The sequence below is a fragment of the Anolis carolinensis genome, unplaced genomic scaffold (genome assembly GCF_035594765.1).
Source record: "Anolis carolinensis isolate JA03-04 unplaced genomic scaffold, rAnoCar3.1.pri scaffold_30, whole genome shotgun sequence".
Lineage (NCBI taxonomy): Eukaryota > Metazoa > Chordata > Lepidosauria > Squamata > Dactyloidae > Anolis > Anolis carolinensis.
In genome coordinates this window covers 47183-72696 of record NW_026943839.1, presented here as the reverse complement: position 1 = coordinate 72696, position 25514 = coordinate 47183, and the positions used below count along the sequence as shown (strand labels likewise).

At 43.4% G+C, this 25514-nt stretch overlaps 1 protein-coding gene across 1 annotated transcript in view; it reads right to left on the bottom strand.

Moving 5' to 3' along the window:
• LOC100559370 (protein-glutamine gamma-glutamyltransferase E) overlaps positions 1 to 25514 on the bottom strand; it is a 52111-nt gene that overhangs the window by 5761 nt on the left and 20836 nt on the right. Inside the window, exons 4-11 of the mRNA XM_062966799.1 lie at positions 23643 to 23761; positions 22887 to 23196; positions 19148 to 19283; positions 9278 to 9381; positions 6556 to 6798; positions 4841 to 5221; positions 2666 to 2823; positions 2452 to 2576 (exon numbers count right to left, since the gene is read on the bottom strand). Of these exons, the coding sequence (XP_062822869.1) occupies positions 2452 to 2576; positions 2666 to 2823; positions 4841 to 5221; positions 6556 to 6798; positions 9278 to 9381; positions 19148 to 19283; positions 22887 to 23196; positions 23643 to 23761 (1576 nt within the window). The remainder of the gene's footprint in view (positions 1 to 2451; positions 2577 to 2665; positions 2824 to 4840; positions 5222 to 6555; positions 6799 to 9277; positions 9382 to 19147; positions 19284 to 22886; positions 23197 to 23642; positions 23762 to 25514) is intronic.

The following is a 25514-nucleotide window of genomic DNA, read 5'->3' as shown; positions in this document are numbered from 1 at the left end:
ATGACATCGTATGTGTGGTGCTGTGCTAGGAGTTGGAGTTCGTCTTGCTTATTTCCCATGCTCTGAGCATTAGTGTAAAGACATGTAAGCCCCTGTGACCTCCCCTCGAACTGTTTATTTGGGATTATTGTGCTCTCTGTACTTGGTCCTTGCTGTGTTTGTGCAGCCCTCCGTTTAGCCTTACGGCGGTTCCCTGTGGTCGTGGGTAATATAGTGTTCGCCAGGCTGTTGTTCCCCTCCCCCAGTGGATTTAGTTTAAAGTGCGCCTGATGAGGTTTGTGAGTCTGTGTGCAAAAAGATGTTTTCCTACTTGTGTGAGATGCACCCCATCGCTTGCCAGTAGTCCATCCTCTTGGAAGAGTAGACCATGGTCAAGGAAGCCAAAATGCTCCTCTTGACACCATTTTCTGAGCCAGTTATTGACCTGTACTATTTTTCCGGCCCTTGTAGAGCCATGTCCTACAACGGGGAGGAGGGATGAAAAGATCACATGTACATTATACAGTTTTAGCTTTGTTCCCAGAGCTCGAAAATCATTTGTGATCTTTTGAAAAGTATGCCTAGCGGTGTCATTGGTACCTACATGAATCAACATAAGGTGGGGAGGGTGATGGGGCTTTAGGAGCCTGCTGAGCCTCTGAGTGATATGGTGTATTTTTGCCCCCGGGAGGCAGCATGTTTCTCGAGCCATCCCATCCGGTCTGGAAATGATGGCTTCCGTTCCTCTAAGGAGGGAGTCACCTACTACCAAGACCTGTTTCCTTTGAGGATTGACAGGGTCCCTTTTGTGCAAGACAGTGTGTATGTCCCCTGAAGAGTGTTCCTGTTGAAGTGAATCATGTAGGTGTAAAGTGTTGTCCTCCTCCTCAACATCCCCAGTGCATTCATCAATGACAATCCATTGAAATACATCCGAGAGCCCATTACTCTCCCAAGGATGTTCCTGTTGCTCCTGGTCTATGATTGGGGATGGAGCATTTGCATGATTACATAAGTGTGACTGTGGTGATGCACTGTCCCTGTCAGGGCTATCCCCTGCGCATTGATCCAGGATGGTCCACTGAGTGGTATCTAAGAAACTGTGGTCCTCCACAAGATGTGTTTCCTGATTGTATGTTAATGATGTAAGAATTTCAAATCTGTTGTGTAAATGCAGCTGAGCAGAGGAGTTCTGCGGAGGCTGCCTGGTCCTGCGTCTCCTTCTATGGGTGACCTCCTTCCAAGCCTGAGGGTTGTCTACCTTTGAGTTGATCTCCCCATAAGGTTCCTGATCATGGTCTTGGTGGTGTTGGTGTGATGCAGGCTGCTGATCTACAGCAGCGTGTTGTGCAGTGTCCAAGAAGAGCTCGAGTGCCTGAATGTCCTTAAGGGTCTTAATACGGTGCTCGAGCTGTTGGATCCTCTGCTCCATCAGAGTCATCTGTTTGCATTTGGAGCAGATGTAGTTGTCTAGTTTTTGTGTGAAAAAGCGGAACATGCCACAGCTGGTGCATGTGATGGGAATGTTTTGCTTTTGTTGCATCTCTTGGTGAGCGTGGTGGCCAAGTGGGATCTTTGTACAGTTAAGTAATATGCACGCACTTTATGTGCAGACTGCAACAAACCACGTCTTTGTGTATTTGTTTATGTTGCTTTGTTTCCTATATGTACTGCAAAGGATAGTTAGTAAAGGTGCCTTTTACCAACTGCCCTTCTGGGATCAGGCTCTGGCAGAAACTCACACTGGCAAATAAAGCTTTCCCAGAAACTCAATTAACAGGGGACAATGCCTGCTGTCAATCAACTTAAGTACCTGGCTCTCTTTCAACACAACAGTCACACAACAGTTAGACTTTGACCACAGGAGCCAAGCCCAAACTCAGTTTAAAATCTTAGCCAAATCTTAGCCAAATCCTACCTGAAGACAGGGAGCAAAAATGTCCTCCTGCTTCCTCTGCTTCTGCGAGAACCAACTGCCCTTCTGGGATCAGGCGATTTAATTTAAGATTTTGAGAGTCTGTATTCACATTTTAAGAAGTTTGTTTTTGGATTCATGTTCATGATTTGATTCTTGTTTTCCTGGAATATGCTCATGTTTAGATTCTGATTTTTCCTATACCTTGTTTTATGGAACAGATTTGACCTGTTTGGGTTATTGCCTTGGAGTGTTTTTCCCTGTTGCCGGTTTGTATTTGTTTATTATTTGATGACTATTTCCCCCATTATCTGTTGGATTTACATTTCCTATTTCTTATGGTGACTTTTCCTTTTTATATGTACTTTTCTTAATATACTGTTTTATTACCATTTTTGGGATTCCTCGCTTGTGTTGAGTGTAAGGTGAATCCATTTTCTAAAAGGTTACAATCTCAAAAAGATCACGATTTTCGAAAAAGCCTTTTCTTCTCTTTCTTAACGGTTAGAGAAACCCTAAAATTTTTACATAAACACCCAACACCACATGCCACTCACTTGATCTTGACGGCGTGTCCCATAAGCGTGACCAGGAGGACGCACTGGTCCACGGACACCGGGAGCGGGTTGCCGTAGCCGATCTCCACGGTGGTCGGCACCGAGGCCACGACACGGTGGGGCACCTGGGGGGTGGAGAATGAAGGGAGGGGGCTTCAGCAATGGGAAAGGACCCCTGGACACCCCGCTTGGACCCCTCCCGGCCCCTGCAGACCTTGATTCGGATGTCGGGTCCCTCCAGCGTGATGGCCTTCTCCACCAGAAGCTTGACCCCACCGGGAACATCGCACAGTGCCGTCACCAGCAGCTTCCGGTCATCGGTCAGCGCGGCCCCGTAATGCCCGTAAGTGATGCGCAAAGGGAGCTGCCTCTCTGGGGAAAAGGAGAAGGGGCGGGAGGTCAGCAGAAGCAAATGACCCTCATTCTTTCCCCCGCCTAGAATCACAGAAAAATCCCTGAAGCCGTAATGGGTAATAAATAAAGCATATTATTATTATTGATGTGGGTAATAAATAAAATGTATTATTATTGGGGCACATAATAAAATGTATTGTTATTATTATTATTGAGGAAGGTAATGAATAAATGTATTATTATTATTATCATTGAGGTGGGTAATAAATAAAATGTATTGTCATTATATTGTATGACACAGCAAACAAGATAGATATGCTGGATTTCGTTTCACAAAATCACAAGTCGAACACTTCCCAAGTGTCTAGGACTGTGTGATGTATTTTCGGATGATGCGCGCAGATCCCAGCAGGGTGGCCTTTTGCAGTTGGCAGATCGTAATTTTGTCAATGTCTATTGTTTCCAAATGCTGGCTGAGATCTCTTGGCACGGCACCCAGTGTGCCCATCACCACCGGGACCACCTGCACTGGTTTCTGCCAGAGTCTTTGAAGTTCAATCTTGAGGTCCTGATAGCGGCTGAGTTTTTCCTGTTGTTTTTCGTCAATGCGACTGTCACCTGGGATAGCGACATCAGTGATCCAAACCTTTTTCTTTTCCACAACTGTGATGTCTGGTGTGTTTTGTTCCAGAACTTTGTCAGTCTGGATTTGGAAGTCCCACAGTATCTTTGCGTGCTCATTTTCCAATACTTTTGCAGGTTTGTGATCCCACCAGTTCTTTTCTGCTGGGAGGTGGTACTTGAGGCATAAGTTCCAATGAATCATTTGGGCCACAGAGTTGTGCCTCTGTTTGTAGTCTGTCTGTGCGATTTTCTTACAGCAGCTGAGGATATGATCAATGGTTTCGTCGGTTTCCTTGCACAGTCTGCATTTTGGGTCATCAGCTGATTTTTCGATCTTGGCCTTTAATTGCATTTGTCCTGATGTCTTGCTCCTGGGCTGCAAGGATCAGGCCTTCTGTCTCCTTCTTCAGGGTCCCATTCGTGAGCCAGAGCCAGGTCTTCTCCTTGTCAGCTTTTCCGTCAATTTTGTCAAGGAACTTTCCATGCAATGTTTTGTTGTGCCAGTTGTCAGCTCTAGTTTGTAGTGTGGCTTTCTTGTACTGGTTTTTTGTCTGCTGTGTTTTGAGGAGTTTCTGATTTTTGACTTTAATCAAAGCAGGTTCTTCACTTTACTTTCAATCTTCTGCCAGGGCATGTTCTTCTTCTTTGACTGCTTGTTTTACTTGCAAGAGTCCTCTGCCCCCTGATCTTCTAGGCAGATATAGCCGGTCAACATCACTGCGAGGGTGCAGTGAATGATGAATGGTCATGAGTTTTCTTGTTTTTCTGTCCAAATTGTCCAGTTCCACCTGTGTCCAGTTTATGATGCCACCAGTATATCTTATGACAGGTATGGCCCAGGTGTTTATGGCCTTGATGGTGTTGCCTCCATTGAGCTTGCTTTTGAGAATTTTCTGACCCTTTGTGTGTATTCTTTGCTGACCACAGTCTTCACATGTTCATGCTTGATGTTGTCCAGCTGTAATATGCCCAGATATTTATAGGCCTCTGGCTGGTGACGCTTTATCGTTTGGCCATTGGGCATATTTATGCCCTCACTTTCAATGATTTTTCCCTTCTTCAATGCCACCCTTGAACATTTGTCCAAGCCAAACTCCATACTGATATCAGTGCTAAAAATTCGGACAGTGTTAGTCAGAGACTGGATTTCAGTTTCCGTTTTCCCATACAGCTTCAGGTCATCCATGTACATCAGATGCACAATTTTGTGAGATTTCTTAGATGTTTGATAGCCGAGATTTGTTTTTTATTGTTATTGTTATTGTTATTATTATTATTATTATTATTGAGGAAGATAATGAATAAAATGTATTATTATTAATATTATTATTATTGAGGTGTGTAATAAATAACATGTATGATGATGCTGACGGCAACACGTGCTCCAGTGCCTGCTTCTCTCCACACCTACCTTCCTTGCCCTGGAGGCGGAAGGTGGTGGCCTCCTTGAGGACCTCCCGGACGGTCCTGCGTGTGTAGAGGGCGGTGGCCACGGAGAGGTTGACGGTGACGTCGGTGGGCTCCTCGCGCAGGTTGGCCAGGCTCAGCACCAGCGCCACGTCTCCCCCCAGCACCGGGGGCCGTGCCAGGCGGAAGCGCCCAAAGAGCCCCGGCTGCGAGATCAGGTCCGAGGATGGGGAGGCCGGGGAGGGGGGTGATGTGTCGGGGACCCCCTCCTCCGCAGTCGCCCCTGCCCTCGAACTCGCCTCTTCCGCCACCTCTTCCTCTGCCGCGTGGGATCCCGAGAGCTCGGCCAAGGCCCGGCGGTTCACGGCACGCTCCTCGGAGGAACCTGTGGAGGATCCAAAGGGAGGGAGAGAAAGAGGAAGGTCAACGAGGGTCATACAATCATCGAATCATAGAATAATATAGAATAGAATAGAATCGGTTAATAGCCAGTTGCAATAAATGGCTAAATCACTACTGACCGAGAGGTCCTGAGTTCGAAGCCAGCCCAGGTCGGATTGAGCGCCTGACTATTAAAATAGCCCGGCTTGTTGATGACCTAAGCAACCTGAAAGATAGCTGTATCTATCAAGTAGGAAATTTAGGTACCGCTTTATGTGGGGAAGCTAATTTAACTAATTTATGACATCATTAAAAAAAGCATCCAGCCGCGTTTGGAATGAGGAAGTATCCAAGGACTCTGTGTCCCAGTGGATGATGAAGCAGCAGCTCCTCCTGTGACTGGAATCGAGCAGACCCTCATGAAGCCGGAAGCTGGAAAATGTTAAAATTGCCTCTGTGTCTCTGTCTCTGTCTGTATGTCATATGGCATTGAATGTTAGCCATGGATGTGTACATTGTGATCTGCCCTGAGTTCCCTTTGGGGTGAGAAGGAAGGGCGGAATATAAATACTGTAAATAAATAATAGAGTTTGAAGAGACCTCACAGGCTATCTAGATCAGTGGTTCCCAACCTGTGGTCCGTTACTTTTGTTACTTTTGGCCAATCAGCTCTGTAATCTGCTGAGGTCATTTTGAATCCTGATCCTATCCGCTGGAGTATTAGTTATCCCTCCTAAGTTGGTGTCATTTGTAAACTTGATCAGCACACGCTCTAAACCTATTGAACCCTGATGTGACATCACAGGGTTGTGCCATAGTGATTAGAATGAGGAAAGATGGGTGCTTTTGTTTTTGCAATTCTACATATATGATGTGTATTGGGGTGGCATTTAATTTTGTTGTGCGGTGCACAATGACAGTAAAGTTATTCCATTCTATTCTAATGGGGCTGAGACAACAGGAAGTGAGAGACATCTCCGCCTTGGAAGGAAAAGAAATCTGTATATACATAAACTTCGACCCTCCAGGCGTTGTGGACTTCAACTCCCACAATTCCTAACAGCCTACCGGCTGTTAGGAATTGTGGGAATTGAAGTCCACAGCGCCTGGAGGGAGGGACTAAGTTATTTCCAGACAATACTCACACAGAGAGAGAGATAAATCTGTTCAAACCAGTTCTCCAGCAGCAGGACAGCAACAGTTGCAAACCAATTCTCAAGTCCTTGCAAACACGGCCAATTGGCATCATGCTTTTGTTTTTCCAGTTAACACACATATAGTGTGTTAACTATACGCCTATGGCCCAAATACCCCATCCAGCTCATCTTGTCCACTGACCTTCAGGGAACTTGTAGTTGCCAGTGACATCGACGCGGGCACTGCTTCCCACGGCCTTGGTGCTCATGTTGACACCGATGGAGGTGGTGTCGGAGTGGCCACGCTTCCGGGTCCCATTGGGGTAGACCACCCAGCAGTTGATGTCTGCGTTGACCTCGCTGTAGACGAAGGCCGTGTCGTAGTTGAGTCGTACCTGGCCCTGCTTCACCGCCATCACCGACGCCGGACCACACTGGTACAGACCTGGAAGGAAGAAGAAGGGGGTGAAGAAGGGAAGAAGGAGAAGGAGAAGGAGGAGAAGGGGACTGTAATGAAGTGTGAATTTTTTGGTTTACAGATGTCATGTTTAATTGTGTTTTAAAAGGGTCAATATTTCAGTTGTGACATCCCTGCACTCAAGAGTTGGTTGCCATGGAGAAGTGGGCGGAGCCAACTGCTGTTTTGGTGGAGAAGTGCAGGTTTAAAAAGAAGCAGTTAGTCTGTGCCCTGATGAGGTACAGTGAAGACTGATCCTCAGTTGAAGGGATCAGGGAGACTCAATTGCTTATTTTTGAGTCAGTTTAAAATAGGTTTGGTGACTTATTTTAAGGTAGTCTGTCTCCTGTTAAGGAACAGATAATCTGTGATTGTTAATCACAGGGTGACTGCAGTTTAAAGCAGTAGAGACAGAATTGACATTTTAAGGAATTTGAAACACCTCATTCTAGCTTTGCAACTGTTAACTAAAGTGCCTTTAAAGAGAAAGTTACTGTAACCATTAAGCTTTGTGCCTGAATAAATATGTTATTGTTCTTCAAACATCTCAGGTTCTGTCACATATATTACCATCAATAAGCAAACAAGAAGAAGGAAGAAAATCAAAATTTAAAAGACCTCCTCTCTGAGACAGCTAGTGGCTGCATCTTCCCATAGTAGTAGCAGGCATCTGGTGGCCACATTATAAACATCTTTACATTTGGTGGCAGCGTTTAAATAAAAACATCTTTATAAGTTGGTGGCAGCGGTAATAATATAATACAATATAATATAATATAATATAATATATTTAATTAATAAAATCCATTTTCCACAGGGACGAAGAAGGGGAAGAAGAATTAAAGGGAGAGAAGTGGCTGTTTTCTTCTTGTGGGAATCCTTGTTTGGTGAGCTGGAATGCAATGGAATAGGCTTGCTGCTTGGAAGCCTGGGTACTTGCGTTCTTGGGGAATGGTTTTTTGGGCTGCTAGAATTGCAATGAATAGCCTCACTGCCTCAAAGCCTGGCTGCTTGCTACCTAGGGGAATCTTTAGTTGGCCAGCTTCAATAGTACAGAGTAGTATCACTGCTTCTAAGCCTGGCCACCTGCTACTAAGATTAATCCTTGGTTAAATTGCACTGAATAGCCTTGCAGCTTCAATGCCTGGCTGTGTTTTGTTGTGCACTGCACAATGACAGTAAAGTTATTCCATTCTATTCTAATGGGGCTGAGACAACATTGTTTTACATTGTTTTTACATTTACATTGTTTTTAGCCATTGAATTTTTGCCTATTTATTGTAAGCCGCTTTGAGTCCCCTCTGGGAGAAAGGCGGGGTAAAAATGATGTAAATAAATAAAATAAATAAATAAATTATACCTAGGCCAATCTGGGGTTTTTTTTGGGGGGGGGGGTTGAGGGAATGACATACCTTGGATGTGTTGGTTTATTGTGGCCAAAATTTGGTGTGATTTGGCTCAGTGGTTTTGTTGTTTACTCAGTCCTACAAACGTACATTACATTTTTATAGAGAGAGAGATTTTTGTGCATTGGTATATCTTTGTCCCTAACAGTTCAAAGAGATAACTAGGTACATCAGTTTAACAGCTGAGAAACCTAATATATTATATTATTAGCATAGCACAATATTAGCATTATATATTACTATATTGAACTATACCACTATACTGTAATACTATATGTAATATATAACATATAATTAATATTATTATATGGTATTATTATTAGTATTATATTGTATAACATTATAATATTTTTATCAATATTATATGTATATACAATATATATATATAAAAGTGATGGAATCCTGGCGACCGACAAAACAACAAAACTAAACACCCCACAACCTTGAAAAGTGACAGCACAACCCCTCATCCACGCCTCTAGGTTGATACAACAAAAAGAAAAGAAAAATAAAGTCCTAATTAGAGGGAGAGGAATAATTGTTTTTATCCAATTGCTGCCAGTTAGAAGGCTAAGCTCTGCCCACTTGGTCTCCTTGCAATCCACTCTGCCCAGGGACAGGCAAAGTTAGGCCTCATTTAGGCCTCTTCCACACTGCCTATAAAATACGGACACCATCAGACAACGCCACAGCAACGCGTGGCCGGGCACAGCTAGTATATTATATTATTAAAACTGATATAAAATATATATTATAAAACTGAGGGTGGGGGGCGGGTAAATGACCTTGGAGGGCCGCATCCGGCCCCTGGGCCTTAGTTTGGGGACCCCTGGGCTAGGGCATCATTTTTCCAAAAGCTTTCTAACAAGGTCATGCTTTTCCAAAGATCATGATTTCTCCAAAAGGTTATGGAGATTTCCATTTTCCAAAAGAAGAAGATAAAGAAGAAGAGGAAGGGGAAGAAGGGAACGGGGAAGAAGAAGGGGCTGTCAGGGAGGGAGGCGGAGAGGGGGGTCGCCCAAGGCCCTACTCCCCCCACCCCAAAAGATAGCGAGACCCACCTTGGCTCCGCTCCTGCGGCGTGGCATCGATAACCTGCCACCCGCTGTAGGAGCCCCCCAGGTCTCCACGAACGAACCATCCCTCGTTCCACACGTGGTAGTCCCTGTACGGAAGGGTCGAGGAGAGAGAAAGAGAGACAGGTCAGGTCAAGGGAGGGGGTTTTATCATTTTTTGTTGTGATCCAAATTCCTAAATATTTCAGTTTTGGTACCACTTTCATTCCTGTTATCTCTTGTAGTTTCTCCTGGTTTTTCTTGTTCATATTTTTCGCAAGCATTTTTGTTTTATCTTTATTAATATAGAATCCCGCTAATTGACCAAAATTCTCTATTTTCTGGATCCACTTTTGTATATTTATTTACAGTATTTGTATTTATTTACAGTATTTATATTCCGCCCTTCTTTCTCACCCCGAAGGGGACTCAGGGCGGATTACAATGAACACATATATGGCAAACATTCAATGCCAACAGACAAACAACATACATTAGACAGACTCAGAGGCAATTTTAACATTTTTCCAGCTTCACGATTCCGGCCACAGGGGGAGCTGTTGCTTCACCGTCCAGAAGTGGCTGTACTTCCTCATTCCTTTCCTCGTGTTTTGCTGGCAGTTTTATGGTGTTGTAAATTAGCCTCCCGCATAAAGCGTCCCTAAATTTCCCTACTTGACAGGTGCAACTGTCTTTCGGGGCTGCATAGGTCAACAGCAAGCCGGAGCTATTAATGGTCGGAGGCTTAACCCGACCTGGGCTTCGAACTCATGACCTCTCGGTCAGTAGTGATTTATAGCAGCTGGTTACTAGCCAGCTGCGCCACAGCCCGGCCCCTTGAGTTCTAGGTTCTTCAATTATGCATATTATATCGTCCGCAAATGTTCAGATTTTTAAATCATGACTTCTTATTTTTAGACCTTTCAATTGATCATCTTGCCTAATATTTTTAATTAATATTTCTATTGCAAAAATAAAAATTAAGGGTGAGAGGGGGCACCCTTGTCTTGTTCCTTTTCCAATTTTAAATTCTTTTGATTGCTGGCCATTTATCATTATTCTGGCAGATTGAATAATGATAAATGGCCACTTATCTCCGTTTTTAATGAGCACTGTATTTGAAAACTATAAATTAAAAAAAATTAAAAAGGAAGGGGGTTTTATCATAACAACATGAGAAAAGTTTATTAAACTGCAAAAACTTTGTGGGAGGGACATCATCCTGCTATATGTAGCATATTTTGCTGGAGTTCCTGGAGTAGAACAACTCCATCCAAAGTAAGGAGGGCACAACTAAACAAGAAATAACTGAGCTGTGGTGCAGCTGGTTAGTAGCCAGCTGCAATAAATCACTACTGACCGAGAAGTAATGAGTTTGAAGCCAGCCCGGGTTGGTTTGAGCTCCCGACCATTAATAGCCTAGCTCGCTGTTGACCTAAGTAGCTCAAAAGACAGATGCATCTGTCAAGTAGAAAATTTAGGTAGCACTTTATGCGGGGAGGCTAATTTAACTAATTTACGACACCATAAAAACTTCCAGCAGTGTGCGGAAAGGAATGAGGAAGTGCTCCATCAAGAACTAGTTGTCACATTGGACGATGAAGCGGCAGCTCCCCCTGTGGCCGGAATCAAGCATGCCCTCATGAAGCCGAAAGCTGGAAAATGTTAAATTGCCTCTGTGTCTGTCTGTCTGTATCTCATATGTCTAATGGCATTGAATGTTTGCCATGTATATGTACATTGTGATCCGCCCTGAGTCCCCTTCGGGGTGAGAAAGAAGAGCGGAATATAAATACTGTAAATAAATAAACAAACAGGAAATAGTACTTTCAAACCACGAACAGACCATTTCTCAAATTTTGTTTCATAATGTAATCTGGGAAATGGAATTGCACTTATTGTACACACTAGGGCTGAAAAAGTAGGCCAAGAGTAAACACCCTGCCTGACATTCTGTGTCTGTTTCCTCTTCCCGCAGGATTCTGGGATTTGTAGTTTAGAGGAAGGGACTTTCCAAATGCTCAGTTTGGGGGGGGGGGGGGTTGATTCTCACTAAACAACAAGGCCCAGAATTCTGCAGTAGAAGTGAATAAAATAGAATAAAACGGTAGAAGTTTCCCCTTGATGTTGAGTCTAGTCCGGTCCGACTATGGGGAGTGGTGCTCATCTCAATTTCTAAGCTGAAGAACCAGTGTTGTCTGTAGATGCCTCAGTACCTATTTATCTACTTGCTTTTGCATGCTTTCAAACTGCTAGGTTGGCAGAAGCTGGGGCTAACAACGGGAGCTCACCCCGTCTGTGGATTTGAACTGCTGGACTTCCAAACAGCAAGTCCTGCAGCTCAACGGTTTAACCTGCCCCTCAAAATAAAATAGAATTACTATTCTATGTGGCGCTGTGGCACAGCTGGCTAGTAACCAGCTGCAATAAATCACAACTGACTGAGAAGTCATGAGTTTGAAGCCTGGGTTTACCATTAAATAGCCTGGCTTGCTGTTTACCTAAGCAGCCCAAAGGACAGTTGCATCTGTCAAGTAGGAAATTTAGGTACGCTTTATGCGGGGAGGCTAATTTAGCTATTTTAAACACCATAAAACTGCCAGCAGCACAGGGAAAGGAATGAGGAAGTACAGCACTCGGTGTCACTCGTGGATGGTGAAGCAACAGCTCCCCCTGTGGCCGGAATCGTGAAGCTGGAAAAATGTTAAAATTGCCTCTGTGTGTGTCTATACTGTATGTTGTTTGTCTGATGGCACTGAATGTTTGCCATGTATATGTGCATTGCAATCCGCCCTGAGTCCCCTTCGGGGTGAGAAAGAAGGGCGCAATATAAATACTGCAAATAAATAAATAAATACTTTATTGTCGAAGGATTTCATGGCCCGAATCACTGGGTTGTTGTGCATTTTCCTGGCTGTATGGCCATGTGCCAGAAGTATTCTCTGTCTGGCGAATGGGTTTAATAACACAAGACCCTCACCATAAAGATATACAGCAGAGTATACTGTATTTAGCAGCAGCAGCAGCGTGACCCAGAACCAGTAGCCAGGATAAGACAAAATAAAAATACACAGACTATTGTTATCTTCCTTCCGAGGTTTTTCTTGCTGAACATGCCCAACTGTATTTTATAAGTGTTTTTATTAATGTCTGATGTAATTTACTGTATATACTCGAGTATAAGCCTAGTTTTTCAGCCTTTTTTTTAAGACTGAAAAAGCCCCCCTTGGCTTATACTCGGGTGAGGGTCCTGGTTGGCTTATATTTGGGTCAGCTTATACTTGAGAATATATGGTACATTTATTATTTTTCTCTATTATTATTGGTATTATTACATTTATTATTTTTCCCTATTATTATTGGTATTATTACATTTATTATTTTTCTCTATTATTATTGGTCTTATTACATTTATTATTTTTCTCTATTATTGTTGCTACTATTACATTTATTTTACTCTATTTTTATTATTATTAATAATACATTTCTTATTTCACTCTGATATTATTATTATTATATTTATTATTTTGCTCTATTTATTACTACATGTATTATTTTCCTGTAATAATAATAATAATTATTATTACATTTATTTTACTCTATTTTTATTATTATTATTATTATCAATATATTTATTATTTCATTCTGATCTTATTATTATTATATTTATTATTTTACTCTATTACTACATGTATTATTTTCCTGTAATAATAATAATAATAATAATAATAATAATAATAATAATAATAATAACATGTATTATTTTACTCTATTATTATTAAAAGGATACATAAGCACATTTACATTGAAGAAGATGAGAATAATGATTTGATCAGAGTTGGACAGCCTTATCTTAAATTTGAGCTCTATGTAAATATTCCAAAACATTTAACCTACTGATGCCTCAATTAATGTAATTTTATTGGTATCTATTTTTATTTCTGAAATTTACCACCCTCGGCTTATACTAGAGTCAATGTTTTCCCAGTTTTTTTTAATGGTAAAATTAGGTGCCTCGGCTTATATTCGGGTCTAGTATATACGGTAATAACTTTTTAATTGATTTACAATGTATTGTACAATTTATATATGTGTTTTATTGTAAGCCGCCCTGAGTCCCCTACTGGGTGAGAAGGGCAGGATATAAATATTGTAATAAATAAATAAATAAATAAATAAATAAAAATAACGTAACATAAACAAAGTTCTTTACACTTCCTTGTTATATCTTTGCTTCAGCTTCTTGCCTTCACGCTGGGCTTCTCTCTCATGTAGATAAAGAACATACAGCAGTCTTTAAACTGAAGCAGCTCTCTCCTTGGAGCCTCAAACACAGCACTCTTTACTAGGCATGTCCGATCGATGAAAAAAAATGTTTCAATTCTCGTTTCTAAAGTAGGGGGTGCTGGCGCTTCGATAAAGAAAGCATTTCCGATTTTTTTCACCCAAAAATTTCGGATATTTCCGAAAATTCGTAATGATTCTAAATGTCTCTAAAATGGCGGGTGCGCATGCGCAATCACCAAAAAAAAGGAACCCGGGGGGGGGGGACTTTTACAGGGCTCTCCCGCCCTCATTTCTTCTGCTATCCTCATCAAATTTGCAATGCCCTTACAAGTTTGATACTTTGAAAACTAGAAATTCCCTTGCTATATTTGTAAGCAAGAAGGACACTGGAAATCAATGGTGTCTCTGGCTATGTGATCCCACAAGCCTCAACCCAATGCCTTCCATTAGAAATGGACCAGTGACCACCACGCCAAGCAATGCCCTGGCAAGGAGTGCAAAGATACTTTGAAAACCAGAAATTCCCTTGCTAAGAGAAAGAACCATGTTAGGCTGAGCTAAGCTCCCATTCAAGGTAGGTTGCAGAAACATATTTAAAAATACGTTAAAAATGGGGGGGGAATAACAAAACATTAAGAGACAATTAGAGAATGGGCCAACAATGGTTCGAATTACATTGCTGGTTACGCCATGAGACAATGTCTCGGAATGCATATCAAAAAACGAGAACAATCCGAAATAATTCCGATATACGATTCAAAACGATTTTTTGGACATGTCTACTCTTTACACAGAGGCATTCTTCACACAGAAGGAGGTCTTCACACAGGAGGAGCAACTAACTCACATGCACACCTGCTTATATTGCCCTGCTAGTTTTGCTTAGTCAATGCATCATTTTAACTCTTTCAGTGCCTGTACATCTTTTTTTGTAATTAAAAATACACTGTTAATTATCAATATTTCTGATACTATCTCCTGACGTTCAGGGTCAAGGGTGATAGAAAGAACTCTTGTCTGTTGGAGGCCAGAGTGAATGTTGTAATAAATCACCTTGATTAGCATGAATGGCCTTGCAAGCTTCATTCCTGCCTGGGGGAATCCTTTACTTGGAGGTGTTGGCTGCCCCTGATTGATTCATGTCTGCAATTCCCCCAGGCAGGAATGAATAAGGCAAGGCCATTAATGCTAATCAAGGTGATTAATTACAACATTCACACCAGCCTCCAACAGACAAGAGTCTTTTCTTTCTCCCACCCTGGACATTATTTCACAGATATATAAAGCTTCCTTTCTTAGTTTTTCTAATATACAGTAGAGTCCCACTTATCCAACATAAATGGGCCGGCAGAACGTTGGATAAGCGAATACATTGGATAATAAGGAGAGATTAAGGAAAAGCCTATTAAACATCAAATTAGATTTTGATTTTACAAATTAAGCACCAAAACATCATGTTATACAACAAATTTGACAGAAAAAGTAGTTCAATACACAGTAATGCTACATAGTAATTACTGTATTTAAGAATTTAGCACCAAAATATCACGATGTATTGAAAAGATTGACTACAAAAATGCGTTGAATAATCCAGAACGTTGGATAAGCGAGTGTTGGATAAGTGAGACTCTACTGTAATTACTGTATTTACGAATTTAGCACCAAAATATCACGATGTATTGAAAACATTGATTACAAAAATGTGTTGGATAATCCAGAACGTTGGATAAGTGAGTGTTGGATAAGTGAGACTCTACTGTAATTACTGTATTTACGAATTTAGCACCAAAATATCACGATGTATTGAAAAGATTGACTACAAAAATGCGTTGAATAATCCAGAACGTTGGATAAGTGAATGTTGGATAAGTGAGACTCTACTGTAATTACTGTATTTACGAATTTAGCACCAAAATATCACGATGTATTGAAAAGATTGACTACAAAAATGCGTTGAATAATCCAGAACGTTGGATAAGCGAGTGTTGGATAAGTGAGACTCTACTGTAATTACTGTATTTACGAATTTAGCACCAAAATATCACGATGTATTGAAAACATTGACTACAAAAATGCGTTGGATAATCCAGAACGTTGGATAAGTGAGACTCTACTGTACTTCACAACCTCTGAAGATGCCTGCCATAGAGATGGGCAAAAGGTCAGGAGAGAATGCTTCTGGAACCTGGCCAGACAGCCCGGAAAATGCAAAACAACCTACTTCATTGTCGTTGTACATCTTAAAGCAAAATTAAATGCCACCCGCAATCACATTATATATGTAGAAATACGGAACACCCATCCTTCCGCATTGTAATCGTGATTGCACAACCCTGTAAGGCCACATCAGTGTGAAACTACAATATAGTCCCAACTCTGGGATAAAAGTGCTGTCTCAGTCTATTTTGTCCTTGTTTTTATCATAATAATTAAAAAGAAGAAGCCTATCCAGGGTGAGATGTTAGTTAGCTTTAGAATATTTTGAGCTTTCTTAAGGCATCAGGAATGACAAAGGAGGAGGCCGCGCAGGATTTCAGGTGGGATGCTGACTCTTTACCTACACTTTCGGCTCCAGGGTGATGAGGCATTTTGGAAAACTGTATGAACAATGCTCTAACAATAGGGTGCTTATGAGAACGGGAGGCGTATCTTTTGCGTTTTTGTTCCTTAGCACAGCAGGTTAAACCACCAGCTGCAGTAAATCTTGTCAATCCAGACAGTTGAAAGCCAAGGTTAGGCTGAGCTCCCGACTTTTAGCCCAACTTCCGCCTAAATACCCTGTTTCCCCGAAAATAAGACATCCCCAAAAAATAAGACCTAGTAGAGATTTTGCTGAATTGCTAAATATAAGGCCTCCCCGGAAAGTAAGACCTAGCAAAGCTTTTGTTTGGAAGCATGCCCAGCGCCCACCAAACAAAACACCATGGCATGCAGGATTGGTAAATGTACATACCAGTTGTATATGGAAATAATGGTAGTAACAAGAAATTCTTGACAGGACTCACAGTTTGTCTGGTTTAGTTATGTTGGTTTGTGATGACAACTACTTACAGTATAGAAAAAATGTTCATTTATTTGTTCAACAATAAATGTGAATTCTTCTTCATGGAAAAATAAGACATCCCCTGAAAATAAGACCTAGAGCATCTTTGGGAGCAAAAAATAATATAAGACACTGTCTTATTTTCGGGGAAACATGGTAAATGCAAAATGTGAGTAGGGTTGTTGTGTGTTTTCTGGGCTGTCTGGCCATGTTCCAGAAGTATTCTCCCCTGACGTTTCGCCCACATCTATGGCAGGCATCCTCAGAGGTTGTGAGGTATATGAGGATGCCTGCCATAGATGTGGGTGAAACATCAGGAGAGAATGCTTCTTGAACATGGCCAGACAGCCTGGAAAAAAACACAACACCCCTGTGATCCCGGCCATGAAAGCCTTCGACAACAAAATGTGAGTAGATAAATAAAAAAGATAAAGGTTTCCCCTGACATTAAGGCCAGTCGTGACCGACTCTGGGGGTTGGTGCTCATCTCCATTTCTAAGCCGAAGAGCCGGCGTTGTCCGTAGACACCTCCAAGGTCATGTGGCCACTGGCATGACTGCATGGAGCGCCGTTACCTTCCCGCTGGAGCGGTACCTATTTATCTACTCACATTTGCATGTCTGTAGACACCTCCAAGGTCATGTGGCCACTGGCATGACTGCATGGAGCGCCGTTACCTTCCCGCTGGAGCGGTACCTATTGATCTACTCACATTTGCATGTCTGTAGACACCTCCAAGGTCATGTGGCCACTGGCATGACTGCATGGAGCGCCGTTACCTTCCCGCTGGAGCGGTACCTATTTATCTACTCACATTTGCATGTCTGTAGACACCTCCAAGGTCATGTGGCCACTGGCATGACTGCATGGAGCGCCGTTACCTTCCCGCTGGAGCGGTACCTATTGATCTACTCACATTTGCATGTCTGTAGACACCTCCAAGGTCATGTGGCCACTGGCATGACTGCATGGAGCGCCGTTACCTTCCCGCTGGAGCGGTACCTATTTATCTACTCACATTGGCATGTTTTCGAACTGCTAGGTTGGCAGAAGCTGTAGCTAACAGCAGGCACTCACTCCGCTCCCGGGATTTGAACCTGGGACCTTTCGGTCTGCAAGTTCAGCAGTTCAGCGCTTTAACACACTTCGCCACCAAAGGCTCCGAGTAGATAAATAGGTACTGCTTAAAAAGCGGGGAGGTAATTTAAGGCTCCCATAAGGAAATGCCAGAATAATGCTGGCGATTAGACCAAGTGGTAGGGAGACGGAGCGACTGCACCCACCCACTGGAACCAAGCACAAGCCTCCAAGATGCCGAAGATGGGGAAAGCCTATATATGTAAAGGTAAAGGTTTCCGTGACCGACTCTGTGGGTTGGTGCTCATCTCCATTTCTAAGCCAAAGAGCCGGCGTTGTTCGTAGACACCTCCAAGGTCATGTGGCCATTGGCATGACTGCATGGGGCGCCGTTACCTTCCCACCGGAGCAGTACCTATTGATCTACTCACACTCTGGGGGTTGGTGCTCATCTCCATTTCTAAGCCGAAGAGCCGGTGTTGTCCATAGACACCCCCAAGGTCATGTGGCCATTGGCATGACTGCATGGGGCGCCGTTACCTTCCCACCGGAGCAGTACCTATTGATCTACTCACACTCTGGGGGTTGGTGCTCATCTCCATTTCTAAGCCGAAGAGCCGGCGTTGTCCGTAGACACCCCCAAGGTCATGTGGCCATTGGCATGACTGCATGGGGCGCCGTTACCTTCCCACCGGAGCAGTACCTATTGATCTACTCACACTCTGTGGGTTGGTGCTCATCTCCATTTTTAAGCCGAAGGGCCGGCGTTGTCCATAGACACCCCCAAGGTCATGTGGCCATTGGCATGACTGCATGGGGCGCCGTTACCTTCCCACCGGAGCAGTACCTATTGATCTACTCACACTCTGTGGGTTGGTGCTCATCTCCATTTCTAAGCCGAAGAGCCGGCGTTGTCCATAGACACCCCCAAGGTCATGTGGCCATTGGCAGGACTGCATGGGGCGCCGTTACCTTCCCACCGGAGCGGTACCTATTGATCTACTCACATTGGCATGTTTTCGAACTGCTAGGTTGGCAGAAGCTGGAGCTAACAGCGGGCGCTCACACCACTCCCGGGATTTGAACCTGGGACCTTTTGGTCTGCAAGTTCAGCAGCTCAGTGCTTTAACATGCTGCGCCACCAGGGCTCCTTCCTATATATGTACCTCTATCTATATACAATTGTCTGTCTTGTCATTGTTATAATTGGCATTGAATGTTCGCTGCATATGTATGTTCTCTGATCCGTCCTGAGTCCCCTTCGGGGTGAGAAGGAAGGGCGGAATAGAAATATTGTAAATAAATAAACAAATGAATGAATAAATCTGAATCTCGGTGGTCTTAACCAAGCCCAAGGGAGGAAGAGGGAGGGGGGAACCATGAGCACACGAGGGGGAATCGCGCGTGGACCCCGCCCCATCCTCAATCCCACGCAGCCCCCTCCCCAAAAATGAGTTTGTGTCCTTTACCAGACGGAGTCCTGCCCGATCTTGAGGCTCTTCCCGGAGGGGTCGTAGTACTTATCGATGGCCAGGTTGTGGTCCGAGTCGTGGGCGGAGTTGAAGTTGGTCACGAGGCGCGTGGGGATGCCCAGGCAGCGCAGCGCTGAGGGAGGGAGAGCCAGGCGAGGAGAGAAGGACATAAGATATGATATATAGAGGATATTAGATTATAAGAGCATATACTATGTGTGTGTCTCTGTGTGTGTGTATATATGGCTATTAGCTATATATCAGAGTATAAGAGCACATACTGTGTTGTGATGACTCATGGGCCATGTAGTCCCGTTCCTAGTACTATTGTGGCAGATGAAGAGGAAAACTTGGGTTTCCCACCAATTCTGCCAGAAACGGAGCCCTCGCACCTGCAAGATGTTTGCCCACAAGAAGTCAGCCAAACAAGCCTTGAGCAGAAATCTCCCCCATTTTCTCGCCGGATTATTATAATCGAGATAGAGGCGCTAGGGAGGCGAATCGCAGAAGCGCCAGGATTGCTGCCAGACAATTAGCTGATTAAGCCTGTTTCCCTTGGGAAATCTTAAGGAGTCATGCATCTGGACACAGTATAGGTTTCGTTTCTTGTTCCCCAGGGAAAGTGTTCCTTGGCGGGAAAACAAGATCCTATATAGGTGTTTACCCGCTAGGAAATCCTTGCGGAGTCAATTCGTCACCTTGTGGAGTGAGATCGTGTGTGGACTACGCTACTCCAGTTCCTTGCCTCCAGGACCAAGTTCCAAGCCTTGTTTCATGGACCTTGTTCTAGCATCAAGCTTTCCTTGTTTCCACGGACCTTGTCACGGACCTTGCTCTTGCTTCTTGCCTCTTGTTGCCACGTATCAAGCCTTGTTTGCCAAGAATCTAGTTTGCTTCCAGCCTTGTTTGTCAAGTTCCATTGGACTAAAGGACCCTGTCATTTCCCCACACTTTGCTTGGCAGTGTGTGTGTTTCGGTTATTGGATTATAACTTTGGACTCTAATATCACATATTGGACATTGTTTTCCTGGACTATATTTGACCTTGCCTGAAAGGTCTACTTCTGGACTATATTCTTCACTTGTTTTTATTGACTTTATATATTCCTTTAATAAAGATATTAGATAGATTCTGGTCTCTGCGCATGGTTATTGGTGCTCTGCAGCCTGGGTCCTGTATACACTGTAATATAACATATATGTACCCTGATGGCACGGTGTGTAAAACCACTGAGCTGCTGAACTTGCGGACCAAAAGGTCCCAGGTTCAAATCCCGGGAGTGGAATGAGCGCCCGCTGTTAGCCCCAGCTTCTGCCAACCTAGCAGTTCGAAAACATGCCAACGTGAGTAGATCAATAGGTACTGCTCCAGCGGGAAGGTAACGGCTCTCCATGCAGTCATGCCAGTGGCCACATGACCTTGGAGGTGTCTACGGACAACGCCGGCTCTTTGGCTTAGAAATGGAGATGAGCACCAACCCCCAGAGTCAGACACGACTGGACTTAACGTCAGGGGCAGGCCCGTAGCCAGGATTTTGTTTCGGGAGGGGCTGGGATTTTGGTTGGGGGGGGGGCTGAGTCTGAGTGGGAGAGGGTCTACCCAAGCAAACCTTTTGTATCGTTATCCCAAGACCTCCATGCATATGGGATATATTGAGCATGGTGATCAGATCATGATATGAATAAACATAACAGTTTAAATAATAAATGTAAGGCCTTCTCACAGACCCCCCCCCCCCCCCACACACACACTACATGCCTGGTCAGGGGAAACCTTTACCTTTTACCTACCTATAGTATGAGGCCATACTGTGTGTATATAATATAATATATAGCTATATATGAGTATAAAAGGACATACTCTGTGTGTATACGCAATATACAGTAGAGTCTCACTTATCCAACATAAACGGGCTGCCAGAATGTTGGATAAGCGAATATGTTGGATAATAAGGAGGGATTAAGGATAAGCCTATTAAACATCAAATTAAGTTATGATTTCACAAATTAAGGACCAAAACATCATGTTAGACAACAAATTTGGAAGAAAAAGTAGTTCAATACACAGTAATTCTATGTAGAAATTACTGGATTTATGAATTTAGCACCAAAATATCACGATATATTGAAAGCATTGACTACAAAAATGCGTTGGATAATCCAGAACGTTGGATAAGCGAGTGTTGGATAAGTGAGACTCTACTGTAATATAGATTTACCTATATAAGAGTATAAGAGGATACTCTGTGTGTGTGTGTATGTATGTATGTGTGTGTGTGTGTGTGTATATATATATATATATATATAGCTATATATATAAGACTATAAGAGCATATATTATGTGTGTATATATATATATAGTATATACAGTAGAGTCTCACTTATCCAAGCCTCGCTTATCCAAGCCTCTGGATAATCCAAGCTATTTTTGTAGTCAATGTTTTCAATACATCATGATATTTTGGTGCTAAATTCGTAAATACAGTAGTTACCACATAACATTACTGTGTATTGAACTACCTTTTCTGTCAAATTTGTTGTATAACATGAAGTTTTGGTGCTTAATTTGTAAAATCATAACCTAATTTGATGTTTAAAAGGCTTTTCCTTAATCCCTCCTTATTATCCAAGATATTCGCTTATCCAAGCTTCTGCCAGCCCATTTAGCTTGGATAAGTGAGACTCTACTGTATATATATATATATACTGTAATATAACATATATGTACCTATAGTATAAGAGGCCATACTGTGTGAATATAATATAATATATAGCTAATGCTATATATGAGTATAAGAGGATATACTCTGTGTGTGTGTGTGTGTGTGTGTGTATAGTATATCTATTGCATATATATAAGACTATAAGAGCAAATACTATGTGTGTGTATATATAGTATATCTATGGCTATTAGCTCCATATAAGAGTATAAGAGCACATACTCTGTGTGTATATAGTATATTGTGTGTGTGCGTGTGTATATATATATATACACATACTGTAACATACATATATTGTAAGCCACCCTGAGTACCCTGATGGGTAAGAAGGGTGGGGTAGAAGTGATGTAATAAATAAATAAATGTACCTATAGTATAAGAGGCCATACTATGTGCATATAATATAATATGAGTAATATAATATGCTATATATGAGTATAAGAAGATATACTCTCTTTGTATACATAATATAATAATATTTACAGTAGAGTCTCACTTATCCAACGTAAACGAGCCAGCTGAACGTTGGATAAGCGAATATGTTGGATAATAAGGAGAGATTAAGGAAAAGCCTATTAACTGTCAAATTAGGTTATGATTTTACAAATTAAGCACCAAAACATCATGTTATACAACAAATTTGACAGAAAAAATAGTTCAATACGTAGTAATGTTATGTAGTAATTACTGTATTTACGAATTTAGCACCAAAATATCACGATATATTGAAAACATTGACTACAAAATGCGTTGGATAATCCAGAATGTTGGATAAGTGAGACTCTACTGTAATAATATTTACCTATATAAGAGTATATACTCTGTATGTGTATATCTATACATCAGAGTATAAGAGGATACTGTGTGTGTATATAATAGAATACAATACAATATACCTATATATAAGAGTATAATCTATTACATAAGGTGGGCGGGGGAGGGGCACGAGGGGAGCCCCCTCCCCCCGCCTGCAACCCCCCTCCCCTCCCCCTCCCCCCTCCCCCCCGGGCAGGTACCTGTGGCGGCGACCCCGGCGAAGACCCAGCACTGTCCGTACTGGACGGGGCGGTACCGGTCCTTGGCCCACTTCCAGAGGATGGCCACGCTCCCGTCCCATCGAGAGGGGTTCTCGTGGTGGGCGAACTCCTCGCTCCACTTGCCCTCCAGCACCCCGTTGTCATTGTCGTTGCCGTTGACCATGGAGCTGACCACGCGGGCCACGTATCGGGGGTCTCCGCGCCGGGAGGAGTCTCCGCCGGGGTCCTTGCGGTGGTAGAGGCTCAGGTCCATGAGCAGCAGGCACAGGTCCAGGATGCTCTTCTGGAACTGCACGGGGGGGGGGGGGGGGAGAAAGAGAAAGAGCGAGGGGTGGGTTGGGGGCTGCGAGGAAGGGGATGACAGAGCGATTTGCTAGGCACACACGCAGCAGAAGTCGCTGACGAGGAAGCACTCGATAAATAACGACGCTGGAGTCTTCAGCTCTCTATCAAAAGTTTACTCACGAACGGAATTCCACAAGACAAAACACAGCTCTCACGCACACACGGGAAGGGACCGAGAAGAGAAGAGATAGGAAGCAGTGGGCAATTTATCACAGACTCTGCTGTCTGATGCAATCCAAGTTTGCAGGCACTTAACCCTTTACACACTGGCATAGTAAACAGTACACAGTGTACGACCATGACTCAATTACATTTAAACAACTCTATATACAATCATTCCCACTTTAACAGGGGAGAGGGGTCCCTGGGGTGCCCTGCCCTGCCACTGACCTGCCCGTAGAACCAGCCTCGGGCCTCGATGTACTTGGCGTTGCCCACGAAGATGATGCCGTTCTCATTGAGGACGTATTCTTGGCGTTCGTCCTCGTCGCTCAGGTAGACCAGGTCCGCTGCGGAGGGAGAGGAGAGGAGGGGGACAGGGCTTGAGGATGAGGTCACGATACAATCATAGGATCCTAGATTCGGAGGGGATCCCAAAGGTCACCTACAGATGGTCACCCAGTGCTTGGTGATGATGATGATATTAATAATACTGGAATCATAGGATGCTAGGTTCGGAGGGAATCCCTGTTGGTTTATTTTGAGTGTAAGGATGAAATGATGAATCAAGTCTTTTTACTCTTTGTAACTGTGTATACCGGACATGTGTTGCAGCAACTTAACTGTTAACAGCAGGCCAGTTTGAGTGATAGCCTGCTGCAACCAATAGGTCGTGACTTCCAGCCTGGAGAGGACGTTCATCGTTCTCCTGTGGAATGTGCTGTTATCAGTAGTGTGTGTGTGCTTCGCTGAATGGCAAGGAGAAAGCATGACTGCAACGAGCCATGGACTTTGTATCTTGTAAATACCTTTGTATATATTTGAATTTATTTTTTTTCGTGTCAGGAGCAACTGGAGTTGCTTCTGGAGTGAGAGAATTAGCCATCTGCAAGGACGTTGCCCAGGGGACATTGCCCGGATGTTTTGAAGTTTTTCCATCCTTGTGGGAGGCTTCTCTCATGTCACCGCGTGGAGCTGGAGCTGATAGAGGGAGCTCATCCACGCTCTCCCCGGGTGGGATTCAAACCTAGCAGCCTTCAGGTCAGCAACCCAACCTTCAAGTCACAAGGCTTTTATCCCCTAGGCCACCGGAGGCTCCTTATATTTGGAATAAAGCCTTAGAACCGCTGCGTTCAGCTGATTTGTGACTGAGGTGTTGTTTGTTGGTACTGCTTCTCGAAACTGGCAAGCAGTCTGACCGAGGATGAATTGGTGAGAGTCAAAGGATCACCAATAAATCAGGGTGCTGTGGAGCTGATGTTTTTAAAAACCCACCCTGACAATCCCAAGGGCCACCCAGTTCAACCCCCGACAGATGGCCACCCAGCTAGTGCTTGATGATGATGAGCAGGAGGAGGAGGAGGATGATAGAATCATAAGATCCTAGAGTTTGAGGAAATCCCAAGGGCCATCCAATCCACCTTCCTTCTCCACGGCAGGGAAAGCACAATCCAAGCACCCCCAACAGATGGCCCTCCAGCTACTGCTATTATATAACAACAACAACAACAACAGCAACAGAAATGGGATCCTAGAGTTGGAGGGGACCCCAAAGTCCACCCAGTCCAACCCCCAACAGATGGTCATCCAGTGCTTGATGCTAGGTTCGGAGGGGATCCCAAAGGCCATCCAGTCCAACCCCCGACAGATGGCCACCCAGCTAGTGCTTGATGATGATGATGATGATGAGGCGGATGATGGTGATAGACTCATAGGATCCTAGAGTTGGAGGAGAACCCAAGGGCCCTCCAGCCACTGCTATTATATAATAATAATAATAATAATAATAATAATAATAATAATAATAATAATAATAATATCATGGGATCCTAGAGTTGGAGGGGACCCCAAGGGCCATCCAATCCACCTCCCTTCTCCCAGGCAGGGGAAGCACAATCCAAACATCCCTGACAGATTTTCTTCCAGCCCGTTTGATCGTGATCATAATAATTATAAATATTAATAATATTAGAATCATAGGATGCTAGATCCAGAGGGAATCCCAAGGGCCATCCAGTCCAACCCCCGACACATGGCCACCCAGCTAGTGCTTGATGTTGATGATGATAATGATGAACTCTTGTCTGCTTGAGGCAGGCGTGA